General features: G+C 37.2%; 3 protein-coding genes across 4 annotated transcripts in view; 2 read left to right on the top strand and 1 right to left on the bottom strand.

Annotated features, from left to right (window-relative positions):
- The first annotated feature begins 2,983 nt into the window (after positions 1-2,983).
- LOC149119022 (U6 snRNA-associated Sm-like protein LSm7) lies at positions 2,984-5,468 on the top strand. Its single transcript, XM_089276002.1, has 4 exons — positions 2,984-3,050; positions 3,122-3,209; positions 3,650-3,721; positions 4,992-5,468. Exons 1-4 carry the CDS (start codon positions 3,045-3,047, stop codon positions 5,126-5,128), a joined length of 303 nt encoding a protein of 100 aa, XP_089132128.1. The 5' UTR covers positions 2,984-3,044; the 3' UTR covers positions 5,129-5,468.
- On the bottom strand, positions 5,147-22,902 carry LOC110057258 (signal peptide peptidase-like 2B). 2 transcript variants are annotated; one of them, XM_020763847.2, is made up of 13 exons: positions 22,808-22,902; positions 22,595-22,717; positions 21,134-21,313; positions 19,940-20,035; positions 18,954-19,096; positions 16,868-17,121; positions 15,926-16,049; positions 15,521-15,708; positions 12,520-12,639; positions 11,018-11,098; positions 9,943-10,097; positions 8,901-8,995; positions 5,147-5,849 (listed from the first exon to the last, which is right to left on the bottom strand). In XM_020763847.2, exons 1-13 carry the CDS (start codon positions 22,862-22,864, stop codon positions 5,777-5,779), a joined length of 1,689 nt encoding a protein of 562 aa, XP_020619506.2. In that variant the 5' UTR covers positions 22,865-22,902; the 3' UTR covers positions 5,147-5,776. The 2 variants fall into 2 exon arrangements, with proteins under 2 accessions (XP_020619506.2, XP_020619507.1); XM_020763848.2 differs by lacking the exon at positions 5,147-5,849 and having other exon boundaries at positions 8,081-8,995; positions 9,880-10,097.
- Positions 22,903-22,980: 78 nt separating this feature from the next.
- LOC110057222 (uncharacterized) overlaps positions 22,981-24,565 on the top strand; it is a 4,972-nt gene continuing 3,387 nt past the window's right edge. Inside the window, exons 1-2 of the mRNA XM_020763805.2 lie at positions 22,981-23,087; positions 23,973-24,096. Of these exons, the coding sequence (XP_020619464.1) occupies positions 23,017-23,087; positions 23,973-24,096 (195 nt within the window). The 5' untranslated portion in view covers positions 22,981-23,016. The remainder of the gene's footprint in view (positions 23,088-23,972; positions 24,097-24,565) is intronic.

Genomic DNA, 24,565 nt, shown 5'->3' with positions numbered 1-24,565 from the left:
CGCTTCACGCTTCACTCTGCACCCTTCACTCTTCACTCTTCGCCCTTCACCCTTCACTCTTTACCCTTCTCTCTTCACCCTTCACTTTTCACACTTCACTCTTCATGCTTCACGCTTCACTCTTCACCCTTCACGCTTCACTCTTCCCTCTTCCCTCCTCCCTCTTCCCTCTTCCCTCTTCCCTCTTCCCTCTTCACTCTTCACTCTTCACTCTTCACTCTTCCCTCTTCAATCCAAATAAACTGCTAGGCGGTACGTCACCCACAAACCTGGGGGAAGCTAGGAATCCACAGGGTGATAGCCGTTCTTCCTTTAGTCAGAACAAGCTGTTTGTGTTCTACATTTTCCATGTGGTTCAAATTAATTGGAATAAAAGGACAAAAAGGATTCCAAGTCAATGAAAACCCGAATATTTTTACTTTTTAAAAATTCGCAATCGAATAGGACCGAATAAACGTGAATAGTCTTAAACATACTCATTTCCACAGCAGAGGCAAGTTGCACACTTTTCATGCCTTATATGGCGCCAACTCCACCAGGCCAGTTCACTACGTTAACTCCGTTATGCGTGGTTCAACAGACCAATTTTGATATATTAAAATTCAGTCTAACAAAATAGACCTCAGCACGATCGCGAGGCTCTGGGGAATAAACCCCTCAAACTCTGTAGTTATTCCCCAAAGCTTCATACCGAGGTCTATTGTTTTAGGCTGAATTTTGATATATCGAAATTGGCCCGTTACAATGCACCCTCCCGGTCCCCCAGGCATACCCCCGGGATTTGACTTTTTTTTTTCTTATTCGGCGGCCTATTCCCCACCCCGGGCACGAAAATGGGGACAATTCCCTGCCCCCGGGATTCCTATCTACTTCAACTATGTCTGTATGTGCATGCAATAAAAAGGGTGGCAATAATATTGGCGCTGAACCAAAAAGTAAAGAGAATACTGAATCATAATAAAAGCCGTATAAAAAGCTATTTCAAAAAATCTGACTTTCTTAAAAGGTTGAATCAGTAGCTGTCGATTTTATATGATCAGACCAACAAACATTTTACTCAATTTACAAGTACTGGATCTGTAATAATGTGTAACTCGTTTGATTTCATATTTGTATTAAATCAACCTACCTTTAAATATGGACTTTAATTTAGAAAGATTGTTTTGTTCCAGCCAAGCCGAAGCAAGCTCCTCCAGCTTTCCTACAGAAACACTCTTAACGTCCGGTAAGCGGTGCGTGGCCATTGCGTTTGATAAACGGAAACGGTCAAACCACTTACACGAAGCAATTTTTTTTACTTGCCCCGCCCCCTAACCCCGGGACAAGACTGCCTAAAACAGTTCCCCATCCCTGACACAAAGGACTGGACCTGTCCCGGGAGTTCCCCGGGGAAGGATGGTAACAGGTGGAATTGAACCACCGAACCACACATTCTGGTTACCTCCAGCGGCGTCGACAAAACCAGGATCGGACCGGACCGGACCGGATCACGGATCGGATCACGGATCGGATCACGGATCAGATCACGGATCGGATCACAGATCGGATCACAGAAGAAAAAAAAACATTTTAAAGAAAAAAGAAAACAAAAAAAAAAAAATCAAATCGTTTATAAGATAATAATAAATAAAAGATAAAAGTGGAAAACTAAAATATGTTAAATAAAAATAAGAATCCCGAATTTGACGCAATGACATGTTAATTACAGAGAATGACAAGAAGTCATTTAAAAAGCCACCTAACCGCCTAATTTACGACGAATTTAAATTGTAATGAACAGCAGATGTAGTTATATTTGAACGTTAGTTGGCTCGAAGCTTGCGTGAACCTTCCATTCTCGTTTTTGAAATTGTTGTTAGTATCAGTAGCTAATTCTTGGCTACTTTTTCGTGTCAGATGTGAGCGTTACAGTTAGCGTTACAGTTAATGAGAAAGCTTACGTTCGAAAGCTTAAGGACATGACTTGCTTTAAAGGAGCTACGTCACGATTTGCGTATCTTGAAAAAAATAAGCCTAATTTTTCAAGTTCGTCATTTGCAGTCCTCGTTAATCTTTGCCATCCTTAACGACCCTCATTCCATTTTGATTTATTCTTGCCTCTTAAGTGCTTTCTATCCCAGAACACGATCATTTTAAGGTTTTATTCCATATAAAGGCAACTCTTTACGACCCTAAAAATGACTCTAAAAATCGTGACGTAACTCCTAAAATGTTTTTTCTCGGGTTGAGTTATCGTTCACACTATCGATGTTATTCCTATAATTTTTTGTAAAACAGCTATATTTCCTTGAAATACAAATGGTTTTTTTCGTTTTATTCCAGTACGAAATATCGTATTCCAAACTCACATCTTGTAAAAGTATACACTTGTCTCAGAAACGGAAATTGTTTGAAATCATCAGGTGTTTAATTTTTTTAGTGTTTTTAGTTTTTGTGTTTCGATTCATACGTTCGTCCTATTATTACCATGCTTACTCGTTTTATGACAATTTACCTTTGATGCAAACGAATATACGAAATATCATTTACCTGAACTGCGGAGAAAGATATGAAGACATATTGATCATCACAATCAAAACCCAACAGCCTGAAAAAAATTCATCTGTGACCAGCTCCCAGTTGGCTTGATATTATGAAAGAATAAAGGAATATCACACCTGAATTACATAAAACGTTCTGCTCACAGTAGTCACTCTAGTGTAATTTGCTCAACAAAATTTTGAATTTTGAATCTTGAATTTTGAATTTTGAATCTTGACTTTTCAATGTTGAATTTTTTTCCTTGATCCGATCCGTGATCCGATCCGTGATCCGGTCCGTGATCCGGTCCGTGATCCGGTCCGTGATCCGGTTCGTGATCCGGTCCGGTCCGGTCCGATCCAGATTTTGGCGACGCTGCACATCCGGTACATCCAGCACAGATCAGCACATGCCCCGGACTACCCGGATGACCCTGGAGGTAGCGAACGACAGAGCGATCGTTGGAGATCTGGGGAAAACGTTTTTCTATCCCGTCATGCCTGAGCGGCGTGGAAAAAATCAAGATGGCGGTAAGAATTGTCGTAGAATGTGGCTCTCTGGCTTTATGTTATTAACTGCTAATGAGGGATTTTTTCTTTAGACGGACAGGAAGAAAAAAGAGAGCATCTTTGAATTATCCAAGTTCCTCGATAAACGAGTCCGAGTGAAATTTCAAGGGGGCAGGGAGGGTAAGTGATAAGCTTAGTTCAAACTTGTTCCACCTTATCGTAGATCAATACACGTTCTTGAAAACTTGTTCAGTTATTATTCTACGGAGGTATAAACAGGAATGACTCAATATAACTGCAGCTTCGAGGATGTTTCTTTCGTTTACTCATGTACGTTAATATCAAATGTGGGTTTCTAACAAAAACACTTCTTGACTGGAAACCAAAGCTACAGACAAGCTGTATATTGTTGCGCATTACACCACAAACTATACTTAATCAGGCAATAAAAATTTGACATACAGTCAAAACTCCAATTACGGCCACATCTCTACAACGGCCACTATCCTCTGTTTTCAAGGTGGCCGTTGCGGAGAGGTTCAACTCTATTTTAAGTTAAGCAACAAAAAAAATGATAATTGTTGAAAATTAATTGATAATTTGTTTCCTGTTTTGTTTAGCCACAGGGGTTTTGAAGGGTTTTGATGCATTACTGAATATTGTGCTGGACAACACAACTGAATATTTAAGAGGTACGGGAAATACTAAAATTAGACTTTAATTTAGCCAAGCCTTTACTCCAAAACCTGAAACCTGACCTCTTTTCAGGATGCAAATTCCGTTATTTCATGAAATGGATATCATTACTTTGCACTTGGTGTGATTATGCATCGTGTTGCTGGCAGGTAGTATAAACAAAATTAGGCTGTGAACACGCTCCTGGCAAGCTTGGACTAAGTGAGGGAGCCTGTAGACATTATATTGATGCCACTATTCCACTATACCAGGTTCTGGTATCATGATATGATTGGTTAAATGCCTGGTTGTTGACATCGTTGAGAAAGATATTTGTCAGATCTTTGTGAAATGCAACTGCTATGGTTCGTGACATTTGTGCATTTGCTCTTCTCTTTAATTTTTGGTCTCTCGACCTTTTGTTATTTCATTATTTTCGTTTTCCTTAGGCTCATTTCAGTATTGAAAAATTTGTTTTAAGCTCTTTAAGTGTTGGCTCTGGAGGGACAAAGTTTAAAATATTCTGTGAACATGTTGCATTAATACTTGCACTCTATATTATGACGCCGAGCCCAGCTGTTTGATTAGGTTGATTAGAACTGTTTACAGGTACGGAAAATGAAGTTTCTTGACAGGTCTAATTACCTCATTGACTTATTTGTTACAGGCTAATCACCAAGGGTGGCACTTCACTCTCCAAATTTTCAGTTTTGCGTTCGTCCGCTCACTTAGCTTGCCAATATTTTTTCCGTCCTTTACGGGAGCCTGTCCGCAGGCTAAAACAAAATAAACTCATTCATGTTGACTAGGAGATAACAACAGTCTATTGATTATTCAGATTTACATTATGTGGGAAGTGAGATGGGATTTTTAACCATGGTATGTTCAGTTACATGATTTGTTTCATAATTTACTTCAACTGGCTCTAAATGCCCTTGTTGGATGAGTTAAAATATATTTCTAATAAATATTCTGCCTTGAAGGTTCACTGGGTGTCCAGTGTGAACATTTTTAAATTCGAAGGTACAGTGTATAAGCTTTTTAAGAAATTAAACAATATGTTTCTAAGTTATTTAGCATTTGAGTGGTAGTTTTTTATGATAATCTTTTTTTGATAATGCATATGCAACCAAATTTAACACTGGAGCAATGGGCAAATTAAAATATGTCATGGACCACTTGGCATTGGGATTCTTACTCTATGGTGCCACATACTTTTACAATGAAATGTTCACCTACCTAATGTGTTTTCTAACAGGCATTTTTGGGTTTCTCTGTTACTAACAGATCCAGATGATCCATTCAAACTCACTGATGAAACAAGACAGATTGGTCTCGCAGTGTGTCGAGGAACAGCTGTGGTGTTAGTCTGTCCTGTTGATGGCATGGAACCCATTGCAAACCCATTCTTACAACAAGAATGATTGTGGAAATAAGAGTAATTTGTGTTAGAGCATTTTATTACTGTTCTTGTATAGCACTCCCTGAACAACAGTACTGTACCTTACCTATGTGTATGTATTCATCTATATGCAACCTATACCAGTCAGCTTCAAATAAGGGTAGAAAACCTCCAAAGATCTTTATTGTTTGGAGTTGGGATAGGAGTGGGAGATGGCTGCAATTGATCACTCTGATACAGGTCATGTGAGCAGATTGAAGACTCAGCAGTACAATGCCTATGTGGTACATTAGACTGTAAATGTTGCTATGTCAAGTTTCTATGAAAATGTCAAAAACTTAATAAATAAAGATGAAAAATTAGTGTTGATGTTCTTTTTGGTTTTAATTCTAGGCTGATTAAATAGTAGTTTGCCTTGTATACAACCAGGGAGGCACGGTGGTCTGATGGTTAGTACGCTTGACTCCAGATGGAGCAGCCCAGCCCTGGCTGGGGACATTGTGTTGTGTTCTTGGGCAAAACACTTAATTCTCAGTGTCTCTCTCCACCCAGGTGTAAAAATGGATACCAGCAAACTTAACGCTGGGGATAACCCTGCAGTGGACCAGCATCCCATCCAGGGGGAGTAGAAGTACTCCTAGTCAGTTCATGCTACAGAAACTGCAATAAGCTAGCTCCAGCATGATGGGCCACTTGGCTCGTATGCAGAGTTTACCTTTTTACCTTGTATACAGCCACTGCCTCTGAAATTTGATTAGAATGCAACTTTATAGACACCCACTTATTATAGACAGTTTTGTTTTTCCTGATGAAATGCTCATATTATGTTACATAAGCCTACTTAAGGTATCAGTAAGGGGAAAATATGCAATTTTGCATAATTTTACTTTTTTAAGCGGTTGGATAAATCTTAAAGTAATCTTTTAGATAAAAAAAAAACTCCACGAAAAAATCTTATATCTGCCGCTGGTTATTGCGCGAGAAAGATTGTTTTGCATATTAATTACTTAATTGAGAGTTGACAAGTTCTGTCAAATAAATTAATTATCGAGGCAAGAAGTCACATGACATCAAGATCATGCTGAGTTGACACGCGATTTGCACGCCATAATCAGTGCCGGATGTCTTCGAAGAAGACAAAGCGATCTTGCCCGTTTTCATCGGCTAAAGGAAGGCCAAAGAAGGCGAAAAACACTTTCAACAAAGAGTGGGCCGCTAAATTAGCGGAAAGCGGCAAAGGTTCGTTTTACAATCAAGAAAAATTGCTGGATGAACGCGACAACGATCGCGATCACGAAGCCAGCGAGCAAGCCGAAATGAGCGCAAGCCGCGCTAAAATACTGTTGCAAGAAACTGTCGAAGCAGAGGAGATTGACGAAGAGAAGTGGACGAAATTGAAAGGCAGATCGATTGTACAAAGTTAGAATCAGCAGTGCAACATTTTTTTTTTCTTACCCAGCTATTGTCATTACTTCCAGTATCTTTGCCTTTGCATCAACGTCAGTCGATGTAGTCCCGTTTACGGCGTCCTCTCCAGCGTTTCCCTTTGTGCGCTTGCATTTTCTCGGGAACCTTCTACGGGCCTTCGGCATGTTAACAGTGACATGGTCATAACTTTGAAGATTAGTCAACCGATACGTAAAATTTCGAACGCTAATATAGTAAATCAAAAGATAATTTCACGTTTACTAACTTTGGAATTCTGACTTCACACATGAAAAAGCGGTTTATTCACTGGTGAATAATTTACCGCGCGCCGTCGCGGAAATTTGTACCTGTTCCATGTTAACTGTCACAGTCCTATTGTTATACAGAAAGTTGATTCCTCTGCGGTGTCTCCCTTGGTGTGATAATCTCATAACACTTGGATGCCGCCGAATTTTATTTTTTCTCTGTTTCTCGAAAGTAAAAAATAGGCGAGTTGTACGTGCATTTCGAGTTCCAGGTCGGCAGCCCCTGGACCAAATTGGCTGAAATTCGGAGAGAATGTTGTCAGAACGAACGCCGACAAAACCGTGTCTGCGAATTCTGATTACTCTTTTCATTAAAAAGTTATGCCTTTTTTTCGCGGGCAGTCCTATTTTTTTCTTTTTCTAACTTTATCCTCTTGTAAAATAATAACAAACGCATGTGCCAAAAATCTGAGACACGGTTTTTGAGGTCAATGTGTGAAGAAACGGATGCCATGTTAATCGTTTTCTCCGACCTAAATTTAGCGGGCGTATACCTTGATTTATGGGTTCGTGAAGCTTTGTAAATATATTCACATTTTCGAAACACGGTATATTTTTACCGTTTTAAACAGGTCAGGTCATAATCTGTAGTTATTAAGCTTCCAGAAAATATGCGGTTTATATGGGTTTTTGTTAAAGCCACGAACGCTAGAGCGGACCGCACGAGGATGGTCAAATGGGTTATACTGATACCTTAATATTGATACAGACAAATACACAGTACTCTGTCACCAGAGTGAAATACTGTTGTAAATGTACACAGCTAATCTCGTGTTACAGACAATGGTTATCTGTTCACTGTGTAGTTCCATGTGTCACAATTATATCATTCTGCTAATTGTTGTGCCCTGCTAGAAAATGAAAGCTTTGTAAAAGGTAAAATGCAATTTAAGTATGACGATGTGACATGATGGACAATTGTCTTTCTTCCCATGTGCAGCTCGCTGTACCTGCACAAATGTTTCACTTCCCCTGCCTTTTAGAAGATTACTGGACATTCTTTTAACATTGCTTTTACAGCTGGTTGAGGTAAAGCCTCATTTTGGGTCCCAAATTATAACTCATGAGCTGAGTGCTCCAATATTTTTTTATCTCTGCATGCCATGTAATATTCTTTATATATGTGGAAGATCTTTCACAAAAATAAAACTTTCAGTAGAGTTAATCACTACTGCAGTCAAATGAACATGTAATATATAACATTAAAATTCTGACCAATTATAAGCCAAATACAATATACCTTGAAGTAACGCAATTTTTTAATTGTGCAAACTGTTCAAATGGCAGTGTACTGCAGTTCACTGTTGCCAGTTGACAACTGAAAGATGTTGGTTAACTTTACCAATGAACTTATCTTGACAGGGAAACAAGAGGGGAAGAGGAAATTAAAATCAAAACACACTCTGGAGGAAAATCATGCAATCGCAATGTCAATGCTAGTCCCAGACCTGACTGATTGGTCACATCAAACAGCCCTTCTAGACAATAAAATTACAATGTCAAAAACCATTAAAAAACTGTCCATGAGGCACAAGGCAACAGTACAGTAGAACATAAAAGAGAAAAAACCCTCAGCGTTAAGGCACTGCCTATAGTCAATACCTACCACAGATGTTAACCTCTGGTAAAATGATGACACTTTAATCATGACAAACAGTCAAAACAAACAACATGAAACAACAGCAGGATATATCAATGCCTTAAAATATCAAAACAACTTCATTGACAGCAATGAAATGGAAAATTAAGTAATGTGCTCCTGCTTATGTTCCATCAAGCAAATTGAAGTCATTGAGGAGACAAGTAAAGCATTCATAATCAGTCCTACTTTTTCAACACAATTTTTCATGTTTTTTTTGTCATGAATTTAGTTATTAGTAATAGTAAAATATACCACAATAGCATCCAAAAAATACCAAATATGTATCATTTCTAACAAAATACCAGTACCATTATACTAATATAACTTAAATGTATTAACATGCATTATAAATTGATATTTTATAACATGTACAATGTATAAGTTTCTGACAGTGAACTTATTTCAGTACTGTTCATTACTTTTCATTTTCTAGAAGCTTTCTTGTTAAACTTTCACGATTTAAAATTTCATCTTCACTCTCATAATTATCATCTTGATCAGCATCATCTGGAACCTGAAAAAAAAATTATTATATAATAAGATAAATGATTATTACATATTACCTACATTAGACAAATAATGGAAAAAGAGGGCATTACGACAATGAAAAAACAGAGACTTTCCTTTCAATTATGGAAGAACTAACTTAAAGTTAATTCTAAATTTATCACAGACAATCTGCTGCACTTTAAAATAATAGTAAACACTTTAAAAAGGCTCATGTTACTGAGACTGGATTATGTGCTTTAGACTGCCAACCAGTCAAAAACAGCTACCTGTTCATGCCTACTTTAATTGGACACATTTATTTGTATAATTTACAATTACAGTTATAATACTTAGCAATGGAAAGTTTTATACATTAATCAGATACATTAAAAGAAGATCTTATCAGAGCCATGATGGAAATGTAAAGATCTTTACTCAGTCTTATATTTCAAGGTAGTTTTATTAGCAAAGTACAAAGTGATCAGAGATCTTCATGAGACCAAGCTGGAGAAAGGTTTCAGAAGGTGTATCTTAAAATGTTACATGTACAGTACACCAGTGCAACATTAACTTACTAAATTGTGCGATCATAACATTTTGATTTTATGTATTCAATCCAAGGCTAGCACTGGAAACATTGAAATTTATTATTAATTAAAAGTGATGGTTACTTAATTACCCTTGTACTTGCAATTGGCAGGAAAGAAGCTATTTTTTGATTAGCTACTAATATTTCAGGTAGGCACACCCCTAACTCTATAATTTAATATACAACCTTGTAAAAAGTAATTTTGTTCGTCCAAGGGGAAATAAAGCTTGTTGTTGTTGTTAAAATGAAAAAAGCGTTAAGTTGAAACAGATAATGTTTAAGATTAAGATATGTTAGAAAGTAAAGTCTTGAATACTAACATGAAGAGAAAGAAGATGATGTAGAAGATACAGGCCAGATTAAACAAAAGCAGGAAGATATACCATTTGTCCAGTCCAGAGTTTTTTTAGTTCCCCTCGTCGCCAGCCAATCAGCAAACCAGTAATCAGAGTACATGGTACCAAATAAAGTAAGGCTGGTTGGCCTTGTTCCATAATGAACAGCATCACAAATGTTATGAACAAACCCACACCATAAGCTGGAAACAATCAAATACCATTGATTGTGTATTAACAGAAAGGTTGAACTTTCAACAAACATTGACCAGTTGGAAACAATTACACACAAAACCGAAAACATTAAATGAAATACTATTTTTTTCAGTAAGTTTCTTTTTATCTATTATACACAGCAGTTCTATGCATGCAGATATTGAAATAACTTGCAACTGATCAAAGCATATTAAAAAGAATTTTAAAAATTAATGAAAACTGTCCCTCACATTTTAAATGTACCAGCAACAAGATTTCTAAGCATATATTAAACCTGTAAAGGTCAATCTAAACCTAATAAATTAAACCTGAACTTGATTTTCAAAAGTTAGCTTGATAGAATACAAATAACTAGTCATTGTCAAGAACATTTCTAACATTGACCATAAATACTGCAAGTAAACATTTAATGTAAGTAACTGAGTGTTAGTGAGTACTGTATTGTAAAATTCATTGCAAAATATCATTAGTAATGTTTAGAAAGCAATTTATTGAATTGTAAGTAATCTATCAAACACGAAAGACCATGTTTGACCAGATTTCCAACCACCGAGAAGAGAGTTGGAAAAAAAGACGTGCAGCAGAGTATTTTTAACAAACTTCGAGGTGTTTGGAAACGTGGTCAAACAGTGTCTTGAGTGTTTGATATATCTTCTCAATCGAAACTACAACTAAGGAGAAAACAGAGAATTAAAATTGTAAAATTCTATGTTAATTAAGATCAGATATCCAAACACCGCTACGGTCATTTTCTTTGTGTAAACTTAATGAATTACTAATGAGTTTGAGAATGTTAAATAAAATTTAAAAAGAAGTTAGAAAGAAACCCGTGCAAAGTCTCACAGAACTCCATACAAACTCTAAGAGTACACCAAGGTCACTTGCAGCAACAGTTATTGCAACTTACCAATAGATGTTGCAATAAAATATATCCTACGTGGTGTGTTTGTCATGACATCAAATGAGTGACAAAAACCAATATAGAGGGCTGCAAACAGACAAGCCACAGTCTTAGTTACTCTGACTAATATCTATCATGAACAGATATTATGCAGTCATGACATAAAACTAAACACACACACAACAACAACAATAAAACATTTACAGAAGCTCACTACCAGGCCTTTTGTGCTAAAAATTAAAACTTAAAACTGCTTTTCTGCTCAAAGGTTGCATTTATTTATTATTTTCAAAAACTTAGGGTCAAGTGTCTTTCAAGTCTGTGATTGTGGGATTTTTCTGGACATTTTCAGTCGTTAATCTAGAAGAAATCTCTTATTAACCAAGCTTTCCTGGGACTGTTTGTAAGTCAGAATATAAGTCAAAATGGTCTTGCCTTACAATAACATACCCATCAGGACATATCAAATTTGATGCAACTTTGTTATTAAGCCAGGTTTCAGAGACAAAGCAAAGTAAGGTCAATCTTGTTAATACATAATTCAGTATTTAGTGCTGCCAGTGCATCCAGTGTAACTAGAGAACAAGCATTGATGACCATGCAACTGGGGATGATACTAGGGGGAGCAGGGCCAGGCTTAAATAACTTCACTGTAGACAAGTTGTTGGCATTGCAAGGGCTGTTAACTGATGCATGTCTAGTGTAACAGTTAGATTTGAATATTCTAGAGTGAGTGACAGCAGGAATACTCATATACCACATCCTTTTCAGTCTTTTCAGTCACACTAGGTTTCCACTACACACTCCGCGAGCGCGAAAAAGTCCTTGCTGTTTCAGACTTGTTATTACCTGAGAGGCTAGATAAGCAGTTGCAAACATTTTCAGCGAGATGAGTTGCGCTCTTGAATAATTATGGTTATCATCCACATGGGCAGCCTTGAAGTGTTCACAATGTTCGTGGTTGTCAGATATTCTTGATGCATTTTGAAAACAAGGGCCCAGATATGGAGAAATATCAGCATGGATTGTTGAGTCAAACACAAAATAACCTTGATGGAAGAGCTAAAGAAATCATGCCATGCTTCGCAAACTTAACACCAAATGACAGGTTTCATTCCCGAACCAAGTTCATTTTGAAATATCTTGACTCGCCATAGCAGAAACGGCTCATAAAAATCTAAAACTGCACATCCCTGTACAAACCCTGTTCCTCTGTAAAGCTGACATTGTTAGACATCAGAAGGAATAGAAAATTCGGGTGAAAATGGCCCAGAGAGGCAAATAGAAATAAAATACTCAGGAGCAAAAAATACAGGCCGGCAACCATGACACAGTGCATGTGACAAAGTATAATGGTACATGTACATGTACACTGTTTGTTGGTTGAGAAAATACTACAATAATTATATTATAGTTCAGTCCTGAAAATTTAGCTCACCATGTGACAAAGTTCTAGGTTTTAGAAATCATTAAGAGCAGCTTCATGCACCTGAGTAATTCTTACTCACCAGGTACCAGAATGTCTCCAAAACCCAGCAATGAGTAAGGTCTCAGACACACGGACAGTGCTGATCTGCTTAGTCTAGGCACCTTGAAAACCATTGGTAACTGTTCTTTACTTCCACCACCTTCAGAAAAGCAAAGGATTTCTTTTGTAACAAATACATGTAATTATTATTTTACAATGTACACATTTCACTGCATTTTATTTAATTCTAGTACAACATGCATTATATCCTTTAACTTTTGTTTCATATATCCTTGCTTTTTGGTAGGGACAAATGACACACAGAACAAGCTTGTCATGAATTTTAAGCGTGAGATTGATATTAAGTAACGCTCCCGCTAAGAAGGATAGCAAAAACAATAGAGCTGCAGCAACAGGAGCTGTTAGTAGCTAATGAGCAGAAACGTGATGATTAAACTAATCTGAGCTACTTTATTGGCTAAATCGCTATTAGCGTGAAATTCAAATGGTTTTATAAAAATTTGGGGTACCTAGAGGTCAATTCCTAGCTCAAATTAACAGGATATCTTTGTTATCACATGACCTACTTGGCTGCGACGTATCAAGATAATGAGGAACTAATAACTTTTTGTGAACCACCAGACTTAATGCTCTATTTTCTCTTCTTTTCGTCATAATTTTGACCTATTTATCAATTGTCAACAGCATTTTATTGTCTTGTTTGGCCAAAAGCGTTCTGGTACAAAACTAGGTGGCTGTACATAGGCTACAAAACCAAAACATTTGCAAAACTAGAGCTGCAACTTAGTTTGGTATGCAAAAGCTTACAGCAAGCAACATCTCAGAGTAGATCTTCATCTGCTGCAGTGTCCCAAAAAAGACTATTTAGTTAATAAGTTCCAGGAAAGTCTTGAAAAGAATCTGACAAGAAATCCGCTCACCTTGAAGCCAGTTAATAAATGCTGGTATTGTTTGAGCTGAGCTCAAAATATCTTGAGCAAACATCTTGAGCTGGCAATATGACAACTGCGCTCACAAACAGTACCGCCTTCCTGAAGCCTTCCTGCAGTTAGCTTCTGTCTTCTGACAAAGGATTCTACAGTGTATTTATCTCTTTTACGTCTCAAGTTCAAATTAACTGAAACAACAATGCCGTATCTACTGGTGTTCAGTGACTGCCATTTCCTGTATTACAGTCGCGGCAATTAAGTGAGAGTGATATTTTTTATTCACGCAATTCTTATTACCCATTCGAAGCAAACACTCATACGAAGTTTATATGCCATACAAATTTTGCATGCAAAAGATTTTTTAATTGAAGCAGACAGAGAGAAAAACACCATTCATTTTCTATGGAATTATTACTTTCTTGCAAAATTTCATGCCTGGCACAGCGAAAACAAAATAATTATTTTGCAGGAATGTGACGTGAATGTGTTTATAAAGTAGAGAAATCTCACTTCATGTTTCAGTTGGCAACGAATATAAATCTTGTTACTTTGCTTAATTTTAGCAGTACTTGTAGTACTGGATCCTTTGATATTGGTAATCTTTCTCTTCAGTTCAGTGCTGGAAATAATTTTTCTTCTTTAACAGGACATGTGTCCTTTCAAATCTTCATTTTGGTTGGACATCTTATCAATCTGACCGGACATTAATTTGCATAATTGATTAGCATAATTAATTAGCATAAGAAAATTTTTTAGCATACAGTAAAGATTTTCAATACAAATCGTTCAAAACTGTCTTTAAATTTGATTTATTTATCATTTAAGGGTTTTAAGGGTTTTTCAAATGCGATCAGCCATTTGCAAGTTCTCCGATGTGAGGAATCCTTTACAGCAAAGCAGAACGATAGATTGCTTTCTTTTCTTATGTTGAATGTTAAAGAAGCAAAGATCTTTCACTATGTATTTCTGGAAGGTCATAATGACTGAGAAAATAACCGTTATTGATCGTCAACACAGGGAAATGTAGTCGCCATTATGGTAGCCTGTGAACGCTGACATATTTTCAGCTGTTGACTAAACCAGAATTTTGGGTCGCCAAAGATAAAATTTTAGCCGCATTGGCAACCGTACTGGTCGCAACCTCAAGCCTTTTAACAATGAATATAACCAACTTTTATGGATGGACAATAACTTGGTGTTGGTGAAATGTTCGGACATCATGTCCGACCATAATGTGAAATTGGCCGGACATATTCAAAATTTGGTCGGACAATGTCCGATGACCGACTGTTATTTCCAGCCCAGTCAGTTACAAGCCACAAGGCACATGATATCAAACAGACAAATCGATGTGCGTACCCAATGGGAACAACAACACAATGAGAGATCCATCAAAGAATAACCCCCAAGATCACCATTATTGATCCTCATTTGCAATCTTTAGAATTTCTCTGAATTCATGACTAATCTAGGCTGTTTTCATTTTACCGTTTTTCATAAAAAAACGCAATGAATTGCTGTTCACAAGATGGCTACCACGCTGTGACATATGAGCTCCATGTGTTACAATCTTTGTTTTATAAATAGCTTGCATAGCTCACATACAAATTTTCCCTGAATTTGCACAACACTAGATTTTAACCAATTGGTTCGATGATCTGGGCTTTCAGGGCCATGATCAGCAAAACTTGTGGCATTCTCGGGTAAAACTGATTTAGACCAATCAGAATGCCATATTTGAATGACTTAAGCCAATTATCTGTGGCTAAAAAAGAAATTCTGCTCATTCCATTGCCCTTGGTGCTATCATTCTTAGCCAGAGTGTTACTTAAATGTAAACTTAACAGCATCTGAACACAGAGCTTAGATGTTGACAGATTAATAAATGAATTGTGTAGACGGCCATCACATTTAATTAGCTAACATCCTTAGGAGTGATTCAGTGACAAAAATTTCCATTTTAAATTACCAATAAGAACTACTATTGTAAGCCCCCCTCCACCATGCAAGAGGCCTCTCACACATAACCTATGGTGAGCAAAAAACCAAATTGAAGACTGAAATATTTATCAGAACATTTTAAGCCCTTACCTGTAGCAACTTCCACCATGATACTCTTGCCAGCAGAGAAGAGGGGTGTGATGAACACAAAGAATATGTCGTAAATAAGAAGCAGAACAAGTAGCATGGTGCACACCTTTAGGTTCGGTAATCTGATGTTCCTGATCAAACTAATGGAAAATGAAATTCCTAGGATGTCTTGGAGGACCCAGGCATAGCTGAAAAAAGCAAATAATCTACATGTGGAATTGCTGAATAATTATTCTAGACAAATAAATTACTTTTCAAAATCAATAGTGTCCACACATACAAGAATTGAAAGAAACCAGCTTACTACAAATTAGGCATGGTGACAATCCAAACACTGCCAGTACTGATTACTACCTACATGTATACAGTATTTAACATAGATACTGTTATTTATCAGATGCGTACCTTTTATGCCTCTCAATACCCCACCAAATTGAAATGGCCATGCAGAATGCAATCAACACAATGATTCTGATCTGGGGTTGTCCCTTCAGCAATGGAATTCGATTGGGTGGGACTTTACAGTCTCCTAAAGAGTAACAAAATACTCAATTTCACAGCAATTGCTGTTAAATGAAAATATGGTAATTACATGTGTATATATACATTATAACATAAAGTTTAGGTTAGAATATGAAATGTTTGAAAATGTTTATTTGAAGGAATGTTACACAGAATTTCCCTACATGAAAAACAATTTTTAGCAGATTATTAAATAATTCATTCTTGATTTCATAAAAATCTCGAGCTCATTATCTAACTGTTTAATAAATAAGTGTTTATTTTATTAAACACCAGTAAAATACCAGGATTTTTCCTTTTACTAAACAATCATATCTTCATCATGCATAGTGAAGATACTATTTTTATCTTTCACACTGTGAAGATATCATTCCTTTTTGATAACATTTTTCTTTTGTCCCTTTAACTACACTAAAATTTGTTGATGCACTGTATGATCAAAACATCTTCGGATCTTCTTCCGTCATCTTCAGCAATCTTCAGAAAATGTTCGGAAATGTCTGGAAAATGTTCGGATACGTTCATCTGGCCTTCGAAACAATTTTGGAAAATCTTCAGAAATCTTCAGAAATTGGTTGGAAATCTTCGGAAAATCGTCAAAAACGTCGTCATTAGTGTGTTTATATAATAAACAGAATATTACATGCCTGGTTATGGATACAAATTTTATCTTCTTGTGTTCAACTCAATATCTCACTCATTCACTGCGCTCACTCATGAGATATCGAGTTGAACACTCGAAGATAAAATTCGTATCCATGCACGGGTATGTAATATCCTCTATATCAGATTCAATGTAATGTTAATTAATCAATGCTCACATACCAAGAGGAAGCCACAGGAAGATGGGGCGTAGACACTCATACAGTCCATTACAGGCAGCCAGGCAAAAGAGCACTATCACAACATACACCAAGTAATCAAAGAAATAGTAGAGCAGTAACAGGGTTCCACAGATGAGAATAACAAATACTACCACCATCAAAGGAGTCACTTCAACAGAGCCATCATCTTCATTTGACCCATTGGCTTCATTTTGCTCTCCAGTTGCTGAGGGATTTTTTCTTAGCAATCTCATCCTGAAAAGCATCAACTCACAGCTAAAAACCTTGCAACCACATTATATTTTACAAATGTTTGTAACTTCCATTTTTTTTTCTCGTTTTCACATACAGATAGGTACACAGTTCCAATCCAAGATCAGAGGAACTGTTTGGTTTTTGCTCACCAGTCATGTCAGACCTGCAGATAGATAGCGTAACAAGCTAGGCCCTTTCGTAGAATTTGTTAAATTTGTAGTTTATTTGGTCGGAATGCATAACTTGTTTTGTGTTACTAGCATATCAGTATGTTCCTTTATGGTTTCACAATGAGCTATGTCAGGTAATTTTTTTGCCATGTACAACATCAGTTCTAAATACATTGTATAAACCCATCATGCAAATAAGTTTTAAATGAAAAAATTCCTTCTGGTAGTAAGGCCCCCTACCCTACCCTGCCTCCAGCAATAACAAGCTCTCCTGAAGATACATGTAAGCCCATCTGAAGCCAGACTAGGGCTTACTATCAAGATTTCCCAACTTTAAGTTTTGTATCTGATTCTCTCAATATTTGTATTTGTTTTTGATTAACATATGCAATGTATTTAAAAGTATTTGAAATACATTCAAGCTCACTATTCCCCTCCACTCCACTATCCACACAATTATCATCTTAATACAGGACTTCTGGTAGGTTGCGGGAAAAAAGTCAAATTTCACGGGATTTCCAGGGACGAATTTGCAGGAAAAAACGGCGATTTTGTGGGAATTTCGTGGGAATTTTCAAGGTCATTGTTGCTGAAAAACAATTGGTAAAAAACAGCCAATTTTCCAGGAGTTTTTTGGGCAAATTTCACTAGAAAGCAATTGGTCTTGTGCTGATTTGAGGAGAGTTTTTAATGAAACTAGATGCTCTTAGAGCATTTACTCAGGCCACAGTTAGTAGAGGAGATTGTATCTGTCTCCTCTACTAACTACGCTCAGGCTTCGTACTGCAATATAAAATCGTACTTTAGAAGCAAGCTTATGGAACACAATAAAAACAAATATGAGAATCAGGATATTAAAAACACAGGAGTTACGCTTAGATATTTACTATTCAAGTTGCTTTGTTGAATATCTTCTTCCAATTGCATGTTGTTTGCCTCATCTTCAAAGTTCTATTCTGTTTAGGTTTTGCCCTATGTTTGACCATGAGGTTATTTTTAACAGAGAACATCATTATTTTGCTCTTTTAACAACAATGCGCTCTAGAAATGTGCCAGCGACAAAGCTTTTTACATTGTGGCTGCTGCCCAGTTTTTCACAGCATTAATCTAAGAACGCCTGGTAGTTTTGGGATGTTGTTTACTCATTGCAGTGACAAAGTTTCAAGGTAATTTAGCAAGTTTACAACAAGTACATGAAAGCAGCCCCAACAACCAAGATAACTTTCAAACATGTTGTGCCAACAAGTATTTGGCATCATTTCTAGCGAATTTCGCAGGATTTCGAGTGTTTTTGTGAATTTCGTGGGATTTCACAGATTTACTTGAAATTCGCAGCTCTGCAACCCCGCAAAATATCAGAAGCCCTATTAATATCACTATGTGACACTCCATACTTCTACACTGTATACAGGACTGGAAAAAAAAACTTGAATTCCAGCTTGCCCTTGGGACAAGTAGCTTCTAAAATTTTGCTTGCCCTGGGCAAGTCTTAGTTTGCTCTGGCTCTTAATATTATTACCATTTAGTTGGCAGATGACTTGCCTGATCTCTTGCCTAACAGGCAAAAGAGAGCGAAAAATTACTTGCCCAGGAGGAAAATCTACTTGTCCTGGACGACCGAAGAGCACTTTTTTCGAGTCCTGTGTATAGGATGTCACTTACATCCTTTCCTTGGTCGTGATTCCACACCAGTAGGCTCCAACAGTGACTGTTCCTACTGCCAGAATCCACAATACGGCCAAATTTCCATCAATGCTTCCCGTAGGTGGAGCATACAGCTGCACTTTTCTATGTCTACCAAAATCCTGTACGAAATAATGTTTTCTGATGAACATTCATAAACAAATTATTCTACAATGTAATTTGGATCATTATAAAAATTAAATATTATATTACATGTAAATTGTGCTTATCACTATATATCACTGCATACGAGCCAAGTGGCTCATCAGGCTGGAGCTTATCCCTGTTTCAGTAGCATGAAGCGACTAGGAGTATTTCTCTTCCCCCCTGGATGGGATGCCAGTCCATTACAGGGTTACCCCCAGCATTAAATTTGCCAGTACCCATTTACACACCTGGGTGGAGAGAGGCATTGTGAGAGTAAATGTCCCTGGCCAGGGCTCAAACCGGGAACATTCGCTCCAGAATTGAGTGCACTAACCATGAGGCCACAGCACCTCCCACTACTGCTATAAGAAGCACACTCTATATTTTGATTATATAATAACCGGAGTCTCAATTTCAATTTTTCGCTTGCTGATCCCAACAGATCATTTTCCCCAGTCTTTGAACCACATCACACATGTATCTGAGTATCAACTATCAGTACATTTTCCACTGAATGTGAGCCTTGCTGGTGCTTGCCACTTGTCACATTTTTACCATGCACACTTCTATGTTGAGTCAGAATTTTGCCCAGCTCAAGCAATCTACAGAGCACCTTTATCATATCTCCAAACTCATTTAAAAATTTAATCCTAATAAATTTCTATTGATTACATGATCATGAAGTAACAAAGCTTAAACTTGTATGATGTAGCTCTCCAAATGTCATGTGATGAGCGATCAGCTTGAATTAATAAAAAGTAAAACTAAAAATAGATTCAAAGATATAACAGCGTTCTAGGTTGATACCATTTGCTAACCTTATTCTTGAGTTTTACCCAGTCCTCCTGACTGATCACAGCCATTGGAATATCTACTTTCATATATTCAGCAGATGAATTTGCAAATGGAGTAAACTACAGAATCAAGGACATAACAGTTTCTTTCAGTAGAAATTTACCAAAGTCACACTGCTAGTTCTGGTCTTTCTCTCCATTAGGTACCTAATACCTGTAGAGTTTAGATATGTACAGTACAGGTAGGAAGGTTAAACCTGGGTTTGAGGATAACAATTTTCTCCCTGGTTTGAGTAACCTTGGTGGACAATCCCACATATAATAAAGACCATAAATGTATATACAAGTAAGTCAACATTATTAATAAAATAACTATTAAATGTAAGTTGAAATTCTCCATGCACTTTATCAACAATATATAATATTCAATTAATTACCAGATCTTTTTTCCTTTCAATTTGTCAGATCTGCCATCCAGCTAGATTGGCTTCTATTAGGTATTGTAACTGGAATTTTACCAGCTAAATGTACAGTCTTGTATTCCTATATTATAATGCTTCTTTGTAAATCAAAGGTCAAACATGTGTTTTTGCTGTTGTAGATGCTCCATAGTCACTTACTTACAAGTCCTACCCGACAGACCCTTGTATGCTCCAGTTGTCTGAATACCGCATTTACTCGAATAAGTGCTGCCCCCAATTAAGCGCCACCCTCAAGTGCAGCATTGGGATAAAACAGTTAATAAGTGCCACCCCCGAATAATCGCTGCGGCCTGGATGTGGTGCATATTTGAGGAATTCAGTGTAACTAAAACTCCATTAAAAAGCAACTTAGTCTAACACAGCATTGGAAATTTATTTTCACGAAGACAATGTTCTTCAGTTCAAAATGATTACAGTTTTGCAAGCCACTAGCCCATTAAGTTCCCTGTTTAAAATTCTTGCAATACGTAGTTCTGTTGTGAAGGCCATGAACTTTGCGGGAACAACAAGCCCAACTTCTCTCTTCCTTTTCCCAATTACTTGTGCAAATAGATTTTCTGACAGATTGAAAATGTATCTTTATATTAAAAGAAAAAACTTTGTCATGTTCATCTTTTGAGTAAACGCTGTCCTGAAATAAGCACCACCCCCGAATAAGTGCCGCATTTGAGGTGTAAAAATTTAATAAGTACCATGGCGCTTACTTAAGTAAATACAGAACTTACTGAATACTCACCAAAGTATCATTGCTGACAATAATCACCTCCTTTGCTCCCGCAAATTTTGCAGCAAGACCCTTCACAAGTAATGTGCAGTTTCCCCTCTGTATTGCCACAGCAGCACCTTGTATCTCTGAGGGATTTTCAGGTTGCTGGCACAGAACAGAGGGCTTGGCCTCAACTAATGAATACTTGGGCTGGTAGGAAACAAAATAATAATTATAATTAGCTTTCAATTACAATATTGCAACATATAACAGATTGATAAATGCTAGCCACTGATTATCTATTTCAGTCTTTTTTGCGACCAAAGGATCAAGAGTTTTAGAGGAAAGGGTTAATGAAACACAGGTATCAAAAACTGTGTTCAGCCACCTTAACTTTTAATCCTGGATTAGCGTTAACCAGTTTCAGAACAACCTGGTCCTGATTACAACAAAATAACCTGACATGAGCCTGCGATCCAATCAAAAACCAGTACTTAGACAGCAATCAACTTTAAAAGAACCAACAAGAGACAAAAATGAGCTCTAAATGTGAGCCTACGTTATGGTCATGTGATACTGGTCAGCTGATACCTTGTTTAGACAGGCCTAAGTACTTCATGTATTCCTTATTATAGTGTATTTAGATATTCTCTACTATTGATCATAACATGGATGTCCAATATCAAAGATACACACGCTGTAAACCAAGACTGCATGACTTGGTGATAGCCGGAGTATGGCCGCCATGTTGCACGATGTTGTTGTCGCCGGCATTGGGTGCACATGCCCACGATCCATGCATGCACTGTTTACATGATAGATCAAGAGTATAATGCTGTTTCTGCCATGAAACAAAACCATGCTATTTGCACAATATTAAACTGAAGAGATCAGTCAGTAATAAAGTAGCATGTTTCTTTACATTTTCATCAAGAAAGAATGACTTTTTATAAGTGGAACGATCTGACTATTTTGTTGACCCGATCTGACTATGGAATGATTGGACTTTAATATTTCAATCTGAGTAGTAGTAATTTGACGACATCAGAACTCTCCAAAATGGCCACCAGTACTCTTGTGAAATCTGCACACACAATACAGAAATCTTGACTGTCAGTAGACATCGGAATCTGAACCTCTCCCTACCCCCATCCCCCCCCCCCCCCCCACTCTAATAAAAGAGTGATTATTTTCAAATGCACAGTAGTGGCATTCATTATGCCTTTGAGAGGTTCACTCAAAATGGTAGAATCAAATTATTTTTAGCCTACTGGAGCGTAATGAACGTATCTCTACGAAAACCAAACAAACAAGCGAAATATTTCTCCAAGGAGTCATGAATCGATGAAGTACAAGATTTAACCTTAAATAAAATTTGTTTCGTTACCTCGCAACTCAAACACTCGTCAAAAAATCCATGCGTGTTCGCCATGTTTGAGCGCAAGACGAAATGTGTTTTGTTAAACAAATTCTTATGCATGTTGTTTTTACCGTTTTATCAAGATCCGTTGGAATTGACGCCCATATTGTATTGTAAGCGATACAAAAATCTTGCCAATCTTTAGTTCCTTCGACGTGAAGAACTCCCAAATCGCCTGCATCTTGCCCATTTCCCTAATCAAAAGAGCACAACATTTAAGATGTTTGTTAAAAAAACCCAACATGAAAAAAACTGCTAAGGTTCCTGCAACTGTCAATACACACCTGGCTCATAAAAGAGATTAAAACTAAGAGCAAAATAACACGGCGGACTTCCTCCATCTTGGGTCTTTCCGTGTTTGAAGGGACTGTCTGATAATTACGTCATGAGTAGATCCCAGAGCCCCTCGCATGTCCCACAGGACAGTACAGTGTACGCTACATGACGATGTACCTAATTCTGACGTGATTTTTCCGCTGCAAAAAATTAAGAAATGGAAGACCAAACTAAATATACGAAATGGCTGGCTCGAGAAGCTCAGCTGAGCCAGAAACACGAAGAAATGTAAGTTCTCTTTCTTGTTTTAACACCTAATTGACGAGGCAGCGTTCTTCATTTCTCGGGGGTACGCATATAAATTAAAATTGCGCGCCCATTTCAAACATGTTGTCCAAGGTCAGTTCGATGTCGGCGACTAATTTTTATTTTTCGTTTTTTTTTTAAGCTTCACGTATCGCTATTAACTTATATTTAAAGTAACGTAAGTAAGTAAAATACAAGTTTATTTAGCCAGGTTGGCCCGGCTGGTATACAGATTTATTTTAACAAGATGTGAACACAATTCCAATATTTTTCTGTGATTGAAATTGAGAGGCCTCCACTGGTTTGTCTGAGATCTATTATAATCTCTGCGAGAAGTTTAAGGTTAAATCTAGCCTTTTATGTTTCGTGAACGTAAGATTTCAGAATAGTTTTCTGACCCGATATGTCGTTGTGACTTTTGAGAACTACTTCTGGGTTTAAACCCTGGGGGAGGGGGGACTCCCATATGAGGTGCACTCGAACAAATAATGATAAAAAATGCTGTTATTTCAGTTTTTAGTCTCAATTTCCACCAGTCTCCCAAGTGTAATCTACTACCGGTATCACAGGCTCCTTTCCTGAACAGCGGCTGGTAATCAAGCCTATTCAGTTTTAAGTGGTATCATTTAGGGGTCAAATAAAGCTCAATCTACGCCCAGATTGGTCTCTTTTAGGGGTTTAACTCAAATTTTCTGACAAGCATCCCTGACCTTTTCTTACTGGGTTTAAACTGTCTTCAATATGGATAATGTTACCTAATTACACTACTTCAACACTGCATACTGTGTATGGGATAAATACGTGTTACTGGAAGCAATATTATAATAATTATGGCTTGTATTAAATTATACATAAAATGCTTTTCAGCCTTGCAAAGCGCGAGATGTTACTTACAGCAAATGAGTCACTTGTGGGAACAAAAGAGAAAAAAATCCAGGTTACTGCAGATGATTTTCATAGGACCAAGACAAGAAATGATCAGTTGGTCAAGGTATGATGTAGGTTAGTTATTGTAGAATGTGTAGTTCCAGAAAATATCCATACCTACCCCACAGAACCAGCGCTCAAAATTAGAAAAAATATCCAAGTTGTCCGTATTCCAAATGCAGGCCAACCTAACCCCTGGCTCTGGTTGCCCTTAAATTATTATATAATTTGTCGCTTAGTTATAGGTAGTGGAAGGGTTTTTTTTTTTTTTTTTTGACGTAGATGACGCCAACTGGCGCAAATGGCTCCCTTGCAATATCTTTCAAGCAGGATGTTTGCACTTTCACGTAAAAACGTTAACGCTTAGCAAAAGTACTTCCTTGAAACAGAAAGTACAACACTTGCATATTCACGTAAGAGAAATACAGTAACAACAGCAAAAAGCCTGTAGTTTCAATGAAAAGCAGGGGAGTGGCAAACAAAATACACTCCCCTGAAAGATACGATATTATGGTACTCTAGATAATAGTGTA

Source organism: Orbicella faveolata, unplaced genomic scaffold (assembly GCF_042242905.1).
Source record: "Orbicella faveolata isolate gen_17 unplaced genomic scaffold, um_ofav_v1 contig_1, whole genome shotgun sequence".
NCBI classification, from domain to species: domain Eukaryota; kingdom Metazoa; phylum Cnidaria; class Anthozoa; order Scleractinia; family Merulinidae; genus Orbicella; species Orbicella faveolata.
Note: the sequence above shows the minus strand (reverse complement) of the source record. Positions and strands in the feature narration are given on the sequence as shown.

Bases quoted from the DNA above. Each gene is read 5' to 3' on its own strand.
- LOC149119022 (XM_089276002.1), top strand. The intron at 3,210-3,649 runs GTAAGTGATAAG...TGTTTTGTTTAG, and splicing joins ATTTCAAGGGGGCAGGGAGG to CCACAGGGGTTTTGAAGGGT. The intron at 3,722-4,991 runs GTACGGGAAATA...TGTTACTAACAG, and splicing joins CACAACTGAATATTTAAGAG to ATCCAGATGATCCATTCAAA.
- LOC110057258 (XM_020763847.2), bottom strand. From the start codon at position 22,864: ATGGAGGAAGTCCGCCGTGTTATTTTGCTCTTAGTTTTAATCTCTTTT. The intron at 22,718-22,807 runs GTGTGTATTGAC...TCTTTTGATTAG, and splicing joins TAATCTCTTTTATGAGCCAG to GGAAATGGGCAAGATGCAGG. The intron at 20,036-21,133 runs GTGAGTATTCAG...TTGATTCTGTAG, and splicing joins TTGTCAGCAATGATACTTTG to TTTACTCCATTTGCAAATTC.